The sequence below is a fragment of the Rattus norvegicus genome, chromosome 7 (genome assembly GCF_036323735.1).
Source record: "Rattus norvegicus strain BN/NHsdMcwi chromosome 7, GRCr8, whole genome shotgun sequence".
Lineage (NCBI taxonomy): Eukaryota > Metazoa > Chordata > Mammalia > Rodentia > Muridae > Rattus > Rattus norvegicus.
In genome coordinates, this window is record NC_086025.1 from 9,196,982 (window position 1) to 9,211,713 (window position 14,732).

General features: G+C 57.3%; 1 protein-coding gene across 1 annotated transcript; it reads left to right on the plus strand.

The window, feature by feature from the left end:
• The first annotated feature begins 50 nt into the window (after window positions 1-50).
• On the plus strand, window positions 51-13,576 carry Pias4 (protein inhibitor of activated STAT, 4). The gene is made up of 11 exons (NM_001100757.1): window positions 51-132; window positions 3,311-3,716; window positions 8,673-8,757; window positions 8,988-9,029; window positions 9,249-9,339; window positions 9,426-9,554; window positions 9,661-9,766; window positions 10,886-10,959; window positions 11,042-11,202; window positions 12,269-12,399; window positions 12,477-13,576. The coding sequence occupies exons 1-11, from the start codon at window positions 106-108 to the stop codon at window positions 12,746-12,748; spliced, it is 1,524 nt and encodes a 507-aa protein (NP_001094227.1). The 5' UTR covers window positions 51-105; the 3' UTR covers window positions 12,749-13,576.
• Window positions 13,577-14,732: the final 1,156 nt, after the last annotated feature.

Here is a 14,732-nt window from a genome sequence, read left to right on the forward strand (position 1 = left end):
GCACTTGCTTTTATTGGCTCTCGCGCAGGTCCCGCCCCACAGTCGAGGGCCCTCACGTGACGCGACGGCTGGGGCCTCCCGGCGCGGGGGACGCTAGTGGCCAAGATGGCGGCAGAGCTGGTGGAGGCCAAAGTGAGTGAGGGAGAGTGGCTCCAGCCGGGACAGGCGGGTGGCGGAGTACGGACCGCTCCTCGCAGGGAGCTAGGAGGGCGGGGGGCGGGGTGTGGCGCCGCGGGCTGGCGAGGGTGCGACCAGGACGCGGGCTGAGCCTGCGGGCGGGGGGCGGGGAGACCGGGGGCGGGGTCGCCAGCACCCTCCTGGGGTGTCCCCGCCGTCTACTGTCACTTCTTTACCGACCCGAACTGGGTTTCCTACAGGCTGCGAATACACAGCCTCCCGGGAACAGGCACTGTCCTCTTTTGGGTGAGCTCCATTGGGACAGAAGTGGGGGTCCTTCTGTGGTCTTGGAAGCCGAAGGAATGCAGTGACTTCTCCATCGGGTTTCCAAGGCAACGAGTAGGACTCAGGTCCGGGTGCCCCCCCCTTTCCTCCCCTAAAGGCCAGCATGGGGAAGGTCTGCAGGGATTTCCACAAGTGCTCTGATTCTCTGGGCCCGTACTGACACCTCCCACTACTGAATAAGTCAGACTCCAGACTCAACCCAACTATAAGTGTCCAAGTTCATTTTAGAGACCCACCCCTCGAGTCCCACTCCCCACTTGCCAGCCTCCAATGATCCTGCCTCACTCTCTAACCTCTACATCCTAGTGAATCATCTTGTAGGGTTTTACTGCTGCCTGGTGTAGCCCGCTGGACCCACCACCCTCTTCTTTTTATGTGTTCCTCAGATTGATCCCCACGAGACACCTTGACTGAGTCCAGGGGAGCACTGTTTAGGGTTGTTTCCCCCATTTCTGCATTAAGGTACCAGGGCTCTGACCTTCTTGAGTCCCATTAAACCTTCCCGGAGTACAGCTTGGCTTAGCTTTCATCCAGTTCTACGCTGTCTCCCTGCCAAGGCTCCAGCCCCTCAGTCTTCCTCAAGCATCTTCCTACCAATAAGATCCTGACTTGCCCACCCTCCTTTCCTGTCTCTTTTGTTACATGGTTCTTCCCTCCCCACCAGGACCCTTAGAGTGATTCTAGAGACTCTGAATAAAAAGTGCACTCCGGGTGTGGTGGTACATGCCTTTAATCCCAGGACTCAGGAGACAGAGGCAGGGAGATCTCCCTGAGTTCAAAGCCAGTCTAGTCTACAAAGTGAGTTACTGGACAGCCATGGCTCCACAGAGAAACCCTATCTCCAAAAAATTTTTAAAAAGTGTAACCATCTTCCCCCCTGTTCACTCACCCAAAATCTATACCATTTACATAAACTCTTGGGGAACAGAACTTTGAGATGGGTACATGTGAACTGTGGGTCTGGGACCCAGTTTTACTGCTTGAATTCCCTCTTGTAGCATCCTTAGAACATTGGGGGAGGCCAATGCCTCTGTACCCACCTCCCCCCTCAGCGATAAGGGCTGTAATTGCTTCTTTGCTGTCTAGATCCTTGAAATAAAAGTTGCTGACCCTCTGTCAGCTAGACCGTTCCTCCACCTTAGTTAGGTGAACTTGTCCCTTCTTTGCAGCTCTGAAATGATCCAGAGGGGCTCCTGTCATGGCCCTCACAGTGCTTGAAGTTTGATGGTAGTACTTCCACTTCTCCTGTAGCTATCCTCCAGCCTGTCACAACAGGCCAGAGAGTCTGTCTTCTGAGGTCCACTGGGGCTTCCAGGAGGCGATTGTGGTGTTTGTGAATGAATGGACCACGCTCCATCCTGCAGATGAGTGGTCCCTGCCACAGGCTGGAGTGAAGCCTTCAACCTTTTGCCCTTGTGTATCTCAGCTTTCTGAAGACCCTTGGCTAGTGACACAGCTGAGTGCAGCCACTTGTGTCTGTGTCTGGGCTGTCGTTCTACATCACACCCCGGCTGAAGGCTCCAGAAGTCATGGCGCTGATGCTGCAGTCTGTGCCAGGGCGGGAAATGCACTCTGGACGATGGATGTAGGCTTCTTCCTGCACCTGTCCGATGCCCTGCTGTTCCTTAGCAGGCTGCTTGGGCCATGGCAGCTGCTAAGAAACCTGACCCAGACCATATGGTAGCGACCTGGCTGCTCTCATGCTGCCATGCATCCTCGGTGATGGAGCTCCTGGTAACCACTGGGACCACAAAGCCCCTGCTCTGACTGAACCACCGAGGGCTCCTACCTTACTTACCTCTCCTGAGTTGTGAGGGTTTGGGTACGAATGTGCTAACTATGTGTTGTTCGTCCCTGCGTGCAGGAGGAAGTGAAGGCCACATTAGGTGTGCCCAAGAGCCACATACCCTAGAGTCCCTGGAGAGTCCGGGCTTCCCTACAATCCTCCAGAGGTCTGGGAAGCTTGGTAGTAACCAGGTCAAACTCCAGCCCACCCTGTAATACCAGGAGTACTTAAGTCATGCTGTAGTAGCTGGTACCCCAGATCTCAGGTTTTTTTCAGTACTCCCTAGGACACTGCTTTTGGTCCCAAGGGCCATGTTAGGTAGTGCTCAGCACCCCAAGTGACCAGGTGGACATCCAATGGGACAGATCCCAGACTCCTGGGCTGGTCAGGTGGGCTTTCTGTATTGCTTTACAGGTTTCTTTGGGGCTCACAGACTGGGTCACCTGACTGTCTCCTCATGCTACTTGGGGTATGTGTCCCAGCTCTGTGGAAGTCCCTTTCTACCTCCACTCTTCATTCAGTGGAGACCAGAATCAGGACTTAACACAAGAGACCCTGGACCCAGCTGACCTGTCAGGGATGCCCAGTCCTTGTATCTGTGGGGCCCTGCCATGCCCGCAGCCATCAGCTGTCTTGAGTGCAGGTGTCCTGCCAGAGGGCCTGGGTCATGCTCTGGAATCCCCTTATGCTCTGGTTGGTTTCCTTTTGCCTGAAACATCCCGTAAGTGCATTCCTAGGCCTGCCCATCTGTGTCACCTTGTCATTAGCTAGGTCACTGCTCAGTTTGGCTGTTCTCATGTGCACCCATTCTGTTCCTGGGTACCCTGGTGGTGCCTTGGGGGGTACTCCTGGCATGGTTGGCTAAAAACCAAGGGCAGAACCCAGGGTGCCTTATTGGAAGACCTGTCTCCGCCTATGGTGCCCAGGGTCCTTGCCTGAGACTAGCAGGCCATACCTACTCTGGAACAGCACTTATAGGAAGCAGGAAGGGAGCTGTGGGGCGAGGGGAGATGCAGGTTAGAGGATCAAATCCCTGAGAGCTGCTGTGGTTCCCCTTTGCAGAACATGGTGATGAGCTTCCGAGTGTCAGACCTGCAGATGCTGCTGGGCTTTGTAGGTCGTAGCAAGAGCGGGCTGAAGCATGAGCTGGTGACCAGGGCCTTGCAGCTGGTGCAGTTTGACTGTAGCCCGGAGCTTTTCAAGAAGATCAAAGAGCTGTATGAGACTCGCTATGCCAAGAAGAGTGCAGAGCCCGGCCCACAGGCGCCACGGCCCCTGGATCCCCTGGCACTACACTCCATGCCCAGGACTCCCCTGTCAGGACCCACCGTGGACTACCCCGTGCTGTACGGGAAGTACTTGAATGGACTGGGGCGCCTGCCCACCAAGGCCCTTAAGCCGGAGGTACGCCTGGTAAAGCTGCCTTTCTTCAACATGCTGGACGAGTTGCTGAAGCCCACTGAGCTGGGTGAGTGGTGGGCAGTGTCCCGAGACCCCCAAAGCAGTCTCAGCACTGTGCCCCATGACCAGCCTCCCCAAACCTAGTAGCTTAAAGCACATGGCGTGGGAGGCAGGGCAGCAAGCACATCCTGGCCTTCTCATCACTTAGGGGCTAGACTGGGCTGCAGACTTCGGGGCTAGACTGGGCTACAAACTAAGACCTCGGAGGGTGTGGCTGAGGGTGTAGGTTGAAAAGTGAGCCAAGCATTCACTAGCATGCATAACCTTTCACCCCCCACTTGGTTGGCTGAGGCAAGAGGATTGCCATGATTCTGAGGCTAGCCTGGGCAAAGAGACCCTGATTTTTTTTTTTTTAAATGACATTTTGTTTTTAAAGAATTATTTATTTATTTTATGTATATGAGTACACTATTGTCCTCAGACACACCAGAAGAGGGCATCAGATCCCATTACTCATGTCTGTGAGCCACCATGTGGTTGCTGGGATTTGAACTCAGAACCTCGGGAAGAGCAATGAATGCTCTTAACCGCTGAGCCATCTCTCCAGCCCCCAGACCCTGATTTTTAAAAGAAAAGAAAGAAAAAGAAAAATAGATGCTAAGTTCCAAGTTCTCAGGGTACCAGGTCATAGACTGGTCGGTCAGACCCCATCCTCCCTGTTGAGGCAAGGATGGCCTCCGAGCCCTCTACAGCGCCTGGTGTTCTGCGCACTGCCAAGTAGGCTTGTAGCCACAGAGGCTGCCCTGAGCTGTGTACCTAGAAGGTCCTGGGACTTTCTCGGATTCTCCCAACGTCCTAATGCCACATTCTCCATCCTGCCTGCCTCTGTGAAAGCCCAGAGGTTGGGCCCCAGTACTTGGGCTGGCTCAGAGATGGGCAGTGCCTTCTGTTGACACCACGTGGTGCTTAGGGGCCTTCCCTTCAGCCTGGGTAGCACTCTTCTACTGTAGCAAGGCCATGTCCTCCTATCCTAGGACTGGCGCGGGGTAGGGGTGGGGGGCTGTGTTTAAATTGGGGCTGCTGGAGGAAGGACAGTGGACAGCAGTGGTTGTACCTTCTGGCATGGTCCAGGACTTTTCTGTGATTAGAGGCCCCATCCCCTTACTGAGGCTCCACCCTTCTCTTGAAACCTACGATGCTGATGGGGGCTTCTAGGCAGAGCCTCCAGTCTGCCCACCCTGCCCTTCCTGTCATGCTCCAAGTGCCACAAGCTTGCCCCCCTGCTGTCAGGAGCCTTGGGGCCAAGCTGACTGGGTGTCATCTTGAGGGAGACCTAAGTGCCAAGAGGTTGGCCCCTGGCCTCCCCGCCTGCATGACAGGCTTCCTTCCTGCCGAGCAAGCCAGCCGTCACTCTGCCCCACAATGCATCACTGTGCCCCTACCCCCCAGGGACCTCGGTCACCTGATCTCCGGGAGAGCATGCTCCTCTGTATACCAGCGACTTGAACAAAGAGATCTAGCCTGCCCGCCTGCCTCTCACCAGGGCACCCCCTCCCAGGGTCCCCACACCCTGAGGGGCTGCTCGGTAAGGGTGCTGATCCTAGGTCTTAGGCTGTGACTTCTCAAGTTCCAAAGCCCAAGATTTCACAGGCTTCCTTAGCCCTGGCCTAGACCCTCCCAGCATGGCCCCAGACACAGTCGGACTGAACCCATATGTCACCTGAGCACCCGGAGGGGGAGGGGAAAAGGAGGGAGAGACCAGCTGGAGACCAGGGCACATGGACAGCCAGTAACCAGAGAGAGCAAGGGACTCATCCAAGGACACACAGCAGCCTGAGCTAGCCCCCAGGTTGATTCCCTTTCCACCAGGCTGTACCCCTGTTTGTCTGGGGGTCCATGTTGGTTTCTCCCCCACTTCCAGGGTAGGCAGGCCCTGATAGATAGCAGTTGCTGCCCACAGCAGCACTGACTCAGGACTCGAGACCTGGAGGTCCAGGCAGAAGTGAGGATGGTGTGGGACTGGGTGGAGAAGGAGGTATCATGGAGCTGGTGTTGCCTGCCCTAGGGCCGTGTGTCCTTTGAGCAGTTGGAGGGCTTCCTGGAGGTCATCTAGATGGAATGAAGCCATTATGGTAGTAAAGAGTGATGGGGGCTCTAGACTTGAGGACGTGGCCAGGGCTGGGGGACCCATGATCCTCCGGCTCATGGGACATCAGCCTCTTTAGCCCCTGCTACTTCCCCCTGCTGTCCTCATGGGTCAGTTCCCAGGCTGCCCTGGCACTTATGGTCTTCTAGCTCCAGCCCCGACAGTGCTGTGAATAGAGGTCCACCCGTGTCATCCTCAGAGGACACTGGGAAAACCTGCCTGGTTCTGTCAGCAGGGCTTTGGCACAGGCTACACCTCAGCCTCCCACACTAACTTCTTCATTACCCACCCCAGGCCTTTCCCAGTCAGTCGTTACAGGTGCTCCCCAATGCCTGCCCATATAACGTCTCCTCCACCATAGCTGGCTTTCAACACTACCTTTATCTGTTGCACTTTACCTTTTGGGTGTTTATTTTTTGTGGTATTTTGAGGCAGGGACTCAGGTAGCTCAGGCTGGCCCAACTTGTTATATAACAAAAATGATCTAGACCCTCTGATCCTGTTTGTACTTCCCCACTGCTGCACTGATCGGCAGGCACCCCTGCATCCACCACCACCCTTGCTGTCTGACCCCCAGGCTGGGCCTGGCTGGCTCAAATCACGGATTTGGGGCAGGACAGCAGCACGGGTGAGCAGAGTACACTGGTCCTGCCCACCCCCGGGGCACAGGCTGTGCTCCTCTGTGGCTAGGTACATCCCCACCTAGCCGTGAGTCCCACAGTGGTGCTGAGTGCCACTCTGTCCTCAGTCAGTTCTGCTCCCTGCCGACCCCTAACTCAGGACCTTTGTGGTGGGCGAGGGCAGCTGTGTGGAACTGGACCTGATGGTACCTAGGTGATCGAGCCCAGCACGCTGCTGCCATGGCTGGCCTGAGGCAGATGGGGCCCCACTTTTGGCCTTGGCACTGCTAGTGCAATCAGATAGTCCTGCATTAAATGCCTATCACTTTAGCCAGGTGGTGGTGTATGCTTTTAGTCCAGCGCTCAGGAGGCAGAGGCAGGCCTGGTCTACAGAGCAAGTTCCAGGACAGCCAGGGCTACACAGTGAGACCGTCTGGTGAGGAGGCCACTTATCCCCTGTAGCCCCTGGATGAAGTGGCAATTGTGTCAATGTCTCGAGGGACTTAGGGATACCCAGAGCTGGTCCTGGGTAGTCCTACTCTCTATTGGGTTCCCATTGCCCACCTCCACCCTGGAGTGCACAAGACTTAGACCACACAACAGTGAAGATCCTGGGCATCGTCTTCCAAGGCCAGGCAGAGGCGGTCTGTGGGTTCCCCCACAGAGTTTGTGTTTGCCCTGCCCATGTGCAGTGTCCATGGTGTGGTCCTCCACCTAAAACCCATGCTGTAGAGGCCAGAGAGAGTGGTCGGGAGGGAAGGAGGCAGCAGGCTGCTGGGTAGCCCAGGCTGCCCTCATCCCACCTCATTCCGAACTGGCGGTGTGCAGTTGGTTTTGGTTTTCTTTCTTTGGAGCTGAGGACCGAACCCAGGGCTTTGCACTTGCTAGGCAAGTGCTTTACCAACTGAGCTAAATCCCCAACCCCTTGGTTTTCTTTTGATGTAAGGTTTCTCTGTGGAACTCTGGCTATCCTGGAATTCACAGAGATTACCTGCCTCTGCCTCTGGGATTAAGTGTGGGCCACCACGCCTGGACAGTTTGATCAGGCCCTCAGACACTGTTGTATAGGACAGACATGAGCATCAACAACTTATTAGAGGAGGGTTGCAGGTTCAGGGCCAGCCTGGGCTATAAAGTGAGAGCCACAGTTGGTGCAAAGGCCATAAAACTGGGTGGGTCTGATGAGGCCTCCAGGAAGGGTTCAGTTCAAGGCTGGTGCTGCCCTGGAGACCCAGCCCTCAGTGCCGGGTGGGGGCAGGCTGCTTCTGGGGACCGGCAGCCTGTGGTTCCTGCAGTGGCATGGGTGGGATAAGCCTGGCTGCTGGAGGATGGGACTCTTATCTCCTACCCAGCCACTGCCACCTCAGGTGTCTGCCATGGTCCTGCTGGGCTTGTTTCACCCTCCCTTGGATGATGGCTGCAGGTAGGCAGCCCTGAGTGGCCCAGGCAGCCCTGGTCTCAGCTCTCCCTCGGGCCCTGCAGCATTCTGCATGCAGCCTGCTGTCACCCAGGGGCCCATGGCTCTTTCTGTATGTGAGACAATCCCCTCACCCCAGCCACTCCACCCCAGGTCGGAATCTGCCTGTACTCAGTATGTGGCACAGGCAACAGCCTTCGGGTCAGAAGGTTCCAGGCCAATCACACCCAGCATCAGCTGTTCTCATAAACCAGATCCTGCGGCTGTTCAGACAATGCTACCTGGCAGGGATGGTGGCTGATTTTGCAGAGCTGGGTGGAGCTATAGGCCTGTTCCCCACTGCTGTGTGCCCTTGGGGCTCAGACTCACCTGGAGTCCAGGCAGGTTTTTTTTTTTTTTTTTTTTTTTTTGGTTCTTTTTTTCGGAGCTGGGGGACCGAACCCAGGGCCTTGCGCTTCCTAGGTAAGCGCTCTACCACTGAGCTAAATCCCCAGCCCCCAGGCAGGTTTTTGAACCCAAGATCCTTCTGCTCCGGCCTCCTGCACACTGGGTGGCAGGTGCCAGTACTGCCTCTTCTCCTTTTCCTTAGGCCTGCTGTGGCCACAGCAACTAAAAGCCCCCTGCTGGGCTCCCGCCCCATAGGCCAGCATGCTGTTGTGGAGCCCGTGCAGACAGAACGGTGGCCCACAGATACATGCGGCTACCCCTCCACCTTTGGGCTACATGGCTGGGGGTGGAGGGGGGGTTCCAGAATGGGCGAGGCCAGTACATGTCACTAGAGTCTCAGGTGAAGAGTGGTGGCCTTTGTCAAGCTAGGCTGCCTGACCCACGTGTGTTCAGTCCCACAGAGTGCTGAGAAGCTGCAAGAGAGCCCGTGCATCTTCGCGCTGACCCCTCGGCAGGTGGAGATGATCCGCAACTCCAGGTGGGGCCCAGCAGGCTCCGGAGCCTCTCCCAGGCACACACGTCATCAGACGAAGCCCAGAGACCCTTGGGTGCCATGGGTGTGGGTGAGCCTGGGCTGTCCCTGCCTTATTTGCCAAGGCAGAGGTCAAGCTGGGGTGGGTGGGTTCTATGACCACTTAGCTGGTAACCAAGAGAAGGACCCCTGGGTGGCCTATGCTGCCACTGACTCTGCTCCTGCCCTGCCCACAGGGAGCTGCAGCCTGGAGTGAAAGCAGTGCAGGTGGTACTGAGGTACGAGCCAGCGAGAGAGCAAGCCACGCCCTACCCCGACCTGCAGCAACCCCAACAAGCTGTCCTGTACTGCCACCATCTGCTCTCATTGCACAGGCCTTCCCAGTTCTCTCTCTTTGGCTGTGTGTCCCCACAGCCCCACCCCCATGTCCCGTGAACTCCCACAGCCCCCCTGTGTCTCATGTTCCCCCACAGCCCCATGTCCTGCTGTCTCCCTAGGATCTGTTACTCTGACACCAGCTGTCCACAGGAGGACCAGTATCCACCCAACATCGCTGTGAAAGTCAACCACAGCTACTGTTCAGTGCCGGTGAGCGGGGCAGCCTGGGAGCGGGGTGACATAGACACCAAGCAGGAATGGGGACCTGGTGGGGCTGAGTATAGCTCTGTCCACAGGGCTACTATCCCTCCAACAAGCCTGGTGTGGAACCCAAGAGGCCCTGCCGCCCCATCAACCTTACCCACCTCATGTATCTGTCCTCGGCCACCAACCGCATTACTGTTACCTGGGGCAACTATGGCAAGGTGAGCCCTGGCCCAGCACCCAACTGCCTCATGTCTCCCTGTCCATCCTGTGCCCAGCACCCCATCCTTCCACATTGCTGCCCTGACACAGCCTCTCTGTCCACAGAGCTACTCTGTGGCTTTGTACCTGGTGCGACAGCTGACCTCCTCAGACCTGCTACAGAGGTTGAAGACGATTGGGGTGAAGCATCCTGAGCTCTGCAAGGCTCTGGGTGAGTGGAAGGGCCTCCAGGCCTTGCTGTGCCTGCTGGGACCTCCTGCTAGGGTGTGCAGTGACAGATGTGGGGAAAGACGCAAGGCCAGGCTGGGGTCCAGCTCCTGGCCCTTGCCGTGGGGTTTTAGGCCCTGGTCTGTGGGCACAGAGCATGATGAGCAGCAGGACGGTGGGACACAGGTGATGGCATTGTTCTTTTGAGACAGGGGTCTCTGTATAGTAGCCCCGGCTGTCCTGCAACTTGCTCTCTAGACCAGGCTAGCCTCAGACTCAGAGATCTGCCTGCCTCTGCCTCCCAAGTGCTGAAATTGAAGGAGTCTGTCAGCATCGCCCAGCCAAGATGGGTGTTTTTAAGTTGAGACAGACAGTGTAGTTCTGAAGACATGGCCCCTGCAGAAGGCTTAAGAGCCCACACTGCCCACCCAACCTCCCTGGCTCTGGACCTCCCCAGTGGACATTCCTTTGCAGGGCAGGCCTCAGCTGCCTTGGGGGCATTCAGGCCTGTTGTTTCCCGTCTCAACTGGGGTTGGCCTGGCCAGGTTCCAGTCTGTTCTGAGGAGGGTGCTATCATGACCCCCTAGCTGGGAGGAGGGGGCCCAGGCCTGCTGGAGTTGTCCTACCTGAGCAATTGAAGGCTTGCTTTGCAGGCCAAGGCTACCAGCTCTATTGTTTGTTAACCAGGGTTGGGACAGCAAAGTCACAGGTGCACCCTGTGTGCATGCGCCTGGTCAGTGTTCGACAGGTCACAAGGCTTAAGAAAAAGCTTTTGCTGGCCTGACGCTACAGGTTCTGTGCCATCTCAGTGGTATTCTCAGCTGACCCCTCAGGGCTGTGATGTTGCCACAACATATCTGTATGGCCTCAGGGAAGCTGTGCCTCTTGGATCTTTCCAGAAATGACATGCTACCTATCAGAGCCTCAGCAGGTGTGGGAGCCCCCAGGGCCTTTCTGTGGGATGCATCGGGATTTGTGGGGTTCAGGCTGGCTGGAAGTGACTTTCCAAGCAGGCAATCAGGAGCTAGAGGCCAGCCTGGCCTACATGAGACCTGCAGTCTCCTTCAGCTGTGGAGAGAGCCTGCTGTCTGACAGTCCCCATCCCCTCTGTCACCTCACATAGTCAAGGAGAAGCTTCGCCTAGACCCTGACAGCGAGATCGCTACTACCGGAGTGCGAGTGTCCCTCATCTGCCCAGTGAGTCCCATCTGTCCCCAGCCATGTGGGTGGTCATTCTGGGATAGCAGTATCCTCACATCCTATCTGTCTGCTCTCCAAGCTGGTGAAGATGCGGCTCTCGGTGCCCTGCCGTGCAGAGACCTGCGCACACCTGCAGTGCTTTGATGCCGTGTTCTACCTACAAATGAATGAGAAGAAGCCCACGTGGATGTGCCCTGTGTGTGACAAGCCCGCAGCTTATGACCAGCTCATCATAGATGGGTGAGTCTGGCCTGGCCTGGGCCACTCCAGGCTGAACACTACTGTGTTTGGGGTGTGTCACGGAGAACAGAGCCAAGCTCTGCACTGGAGACACCAGCTGGCTGTGTTGCCTGACTCCCCTGCTCTAAGCCCGTAGTCTGTGGCCTCTGTTGCAAGATTATTGGAGCCTTTGCTGTGGAGAGGGTCATTCTGTCGCAGCCTCAGGCTGCTAGGTCCCCTGTGCATGTGACCCTGAGCTCCCAGTCTTTGCCAGTGGTCACCTGCAGATGTGGCTTCTATGTGGGGAGGGCAAGACAGGCAGGAACCTGTCCCATAGCATAGAGGGAGGGTGCTGCTCCTTCCCTTGGGGTGTTTTAGCTCTCTACTCAGAACACTGAGTCTGCTGTCTGCCATACCTGAGGTTCCTGCCAGGTGCCAGCCACACTTCTGTGTCCCCAGAGCCTGGACAAAGAACTGAGGCCCTCAGAACCACTTGGGGGTGGGGGCACCTCTGTCTGTCCTTGGGCTGGGAAGAGGGACTTGAATGCACTACCACCCCCAACCTGCCATTCAAGCCTGGCTCCTCCCAGAGGTCACAGCCTTTGATCTGCCATGCTCCTAGTGAGACAGGGGCTCTTGAAGCAGCCACCAGCCCAGCTCCCCAGCCTGCAGATGGCCACTTCCCTGACCAGCTCTAGCCTTGGGTGGAGTGAACGCCCTGGGACTGGGCATGTGGGCTGGACTCAATTGCCCTCTGTTCTCAGCCCAGCTGCGGTCGTCCTTCTGCAGCAAGCCCTCCCTCCCCTAAGCTCCAGGCCAGCAGTAGCCAGGGCTGGCAGGCTCAGCAGGTGCCTTTGCCCTTGGTGGAGCCCTGTGTCACCACCCCAGTGTAGCCAGGGACCTCCTGGAGAGAAGCTCCTGTTGTTGGCCGACATGATCCCAGACGTGTGCTGTGGGAAGTCAATAAGAGATCTGTTCAGCCTACAGGGCCTCAGAATGTATAGGAGTGAATTCTCCAGGCGTACGGGGCACCGGGCAGAGTGCACTTTGTGCCTTTGCCCAGACCTGTCCACTCTGGTGCCCACAGGCTGCTGTCGAAGATCCTGAGTGAGTGTGAGGACGCAGATGAGATTGAGTTCCTGGCGGAAGGTTCATGGCGCCCAATACGTGCAGAGAAGGAACCAAGCTGCAGCCCACAGGGCCCCATCCTGGTGCTAGGTGAGTCCCCCAAACAGCATCCGCCAAACCGCGCCAGCCACGCAGGGCGGCTGAGCACTGTTGCCCTGTCCCCACAGGCACCTCGGACGCCAACGGGCTCGCACCAGCCTCCAGCACCCCGGGCATGGGAAGTGGCCTGAGTGGCCCAGGCGGCGCCGGCGGCGGGGCGGGGGCGGCCGGTGGCCTGGAGAACGGCAAGACAGGCGCAGACGTGGTGGACCTCACACTGGACAGCTCGTCGTCCTCAGAAGATGAGGATGAGGACGAGGACGACGATGAGGACGATGACGAGGGCCCCCGGCCGAAGCGCCGCTGCCCGTTCCAGAAGGGACTGGTGCCCGCTTGCTGACGCCGCTGCGGGGCGCTGGAGGGCGGGAGCCGCTCCCGTCCATCATTCCCTCGCCCACCCCTCCCCGGCTCCCGGCTCCTGTACTTCTGGACTCTCCTCTTGGGGGGGATTAAAAAAAAAGTAAAATGACAAAAAAAAAAAAAACAACCAAACAAACAAAAAAAAAAACGAGAAAATAAACACTTACACGGGCCGGCAGCCTGCACGCCACCTCCCGGAGCAGCCCGCGGGGCGCGGGGACCTCGGACACTGGACAGCGGCCGGCGGCTGTCCCCGCTCCCTGCGTTGAGGCCGAGCCCTGACCCCGGAGTGCTGGCCTGGTCGCAACCAGTTTTAGTTGAGAAGCCATGGTGGGGCGGCGGGCCGGGGACGGTGGCCACAATGTGCAATAACGTGGTGTCCCGGGGCCGGGCGCGGCGGCAGACCCGGGTGGCATGGGGGGGTGTCGTTTCTAGCCAGCTACCTCGGTAACTCCAATTCATTCAGGTTAACTTCCCCATGGGGCAGCCGGCCGCGGGCTTGGGCGCTGTCGCTCTGCTCTTGTGTGGCCCGCGGCATGGGGCTCCCCGGCTGCCTCCTTACCCTCCGGAGCCTCGCTCTTCCAACGCCCCGCTGCCAGGCAGACCTCGGGGCATCCTGCCGCCCTCCCCACCCGACTCTGTCAGGAAGCAATACCGGGTCCGGTCTGGAGCTGGGCGGCCTGGCGGTGTCACCGCATGAACTCGCTGGGAGGCCGGGGCCCTGGCCAGCCACACGGCACTCTTTTCTAATATTTGTATTCTAATTTAATTGTTTTTTAAAAATGCAAATAAAAAAAAAGAACGAAGAGTAGCCGGTCTGGCTTCTGACCATCTGTGGTTTCTCTGTAGCCCAGGCTACTTCTCCCTAGGAGCTGTGCAGTGGGTCAATTAGCCCAGGGGGACTGCTTGTTGGGCAGCGAGACACTGTTGAGCCTCATCATTAGCAGGACAATGGTGGCAGGGATAGCCAAACAAAAGGGTTGGCCTCTGATCTGTGTACCTACACACAAGCAAGTTGGGTGGGCCCAGTGTGAGTACCCTCCCACACAGAAATTTGAACTCTGACAAAAAATTGTGTAGAAAATACACTGGAGTAATACTCGACCCTGATCAGGATCGAGGCTCAGACGTACAGAGTGGAGGGATCAGGAGGACTTTGTGCTCAGTGAGAAACCCATGTGCTGGTACCGCGGCCACTCACGAGGAATGGGGCCGGTGGTATGCTCAAGTAAGAGATGAGTGGATGAGGCTTGCTACTGGAAACCTCGGCATGGCACAGATATGCATCGCACTCCCTGCTCAGACCCAGCACTGTACGACATCATTGATCTGGGAATGGTCAGCAGGTAAGTCATCAAGGAGGCCTCTCCCACTCGGAGCTGTGACAGTCACCTGTTAATAGACATTTTAGGCTCTAGCAGGCAGGCCTAGTGGATTCCCAACATACAGGTCTCCACGGTGATCCAAGAGCGACTCATCCATGCTCTGGACAGAACTCTGTCTGGGCCACAGCAAAACAAGTGGGAAGACACCATAAGAAAGCCTAGAGGCAGAGAGTGGACCCCAAGCCCACCGCATCCCGTCCCCAGTGACAGGGCCCCAGGCCAGCTTCCTCCTGGAGACAGGAAGTTGTCCACAGCCAGCTGAGGTTTCCGGGCCCCCTAGGCCTGATAAGGTCAGTGGAGCTCAGCTGGGGACAGCAGCATGGGGCCTTCTAGAATCCAGATACAGCCCACCCAGGGCCTACAACACTGTAAAGTTGGGGTGTCTGAGCCAGGACTTTGAAGTCACCAGCCCAGCTGGCCCACTGATCACTGACCTTTCCCAGGAAAGCCTGGGAAACCCACCACCCACCCTGGGACTCGCTGGGTCCCTCTGCCAGGCCCCACCCATAGGGAATGTGAGACCAGGCAGATTGGGTGTCTCCCACACACCCCCCCCCCAAAAAAAACCACAAAACAACA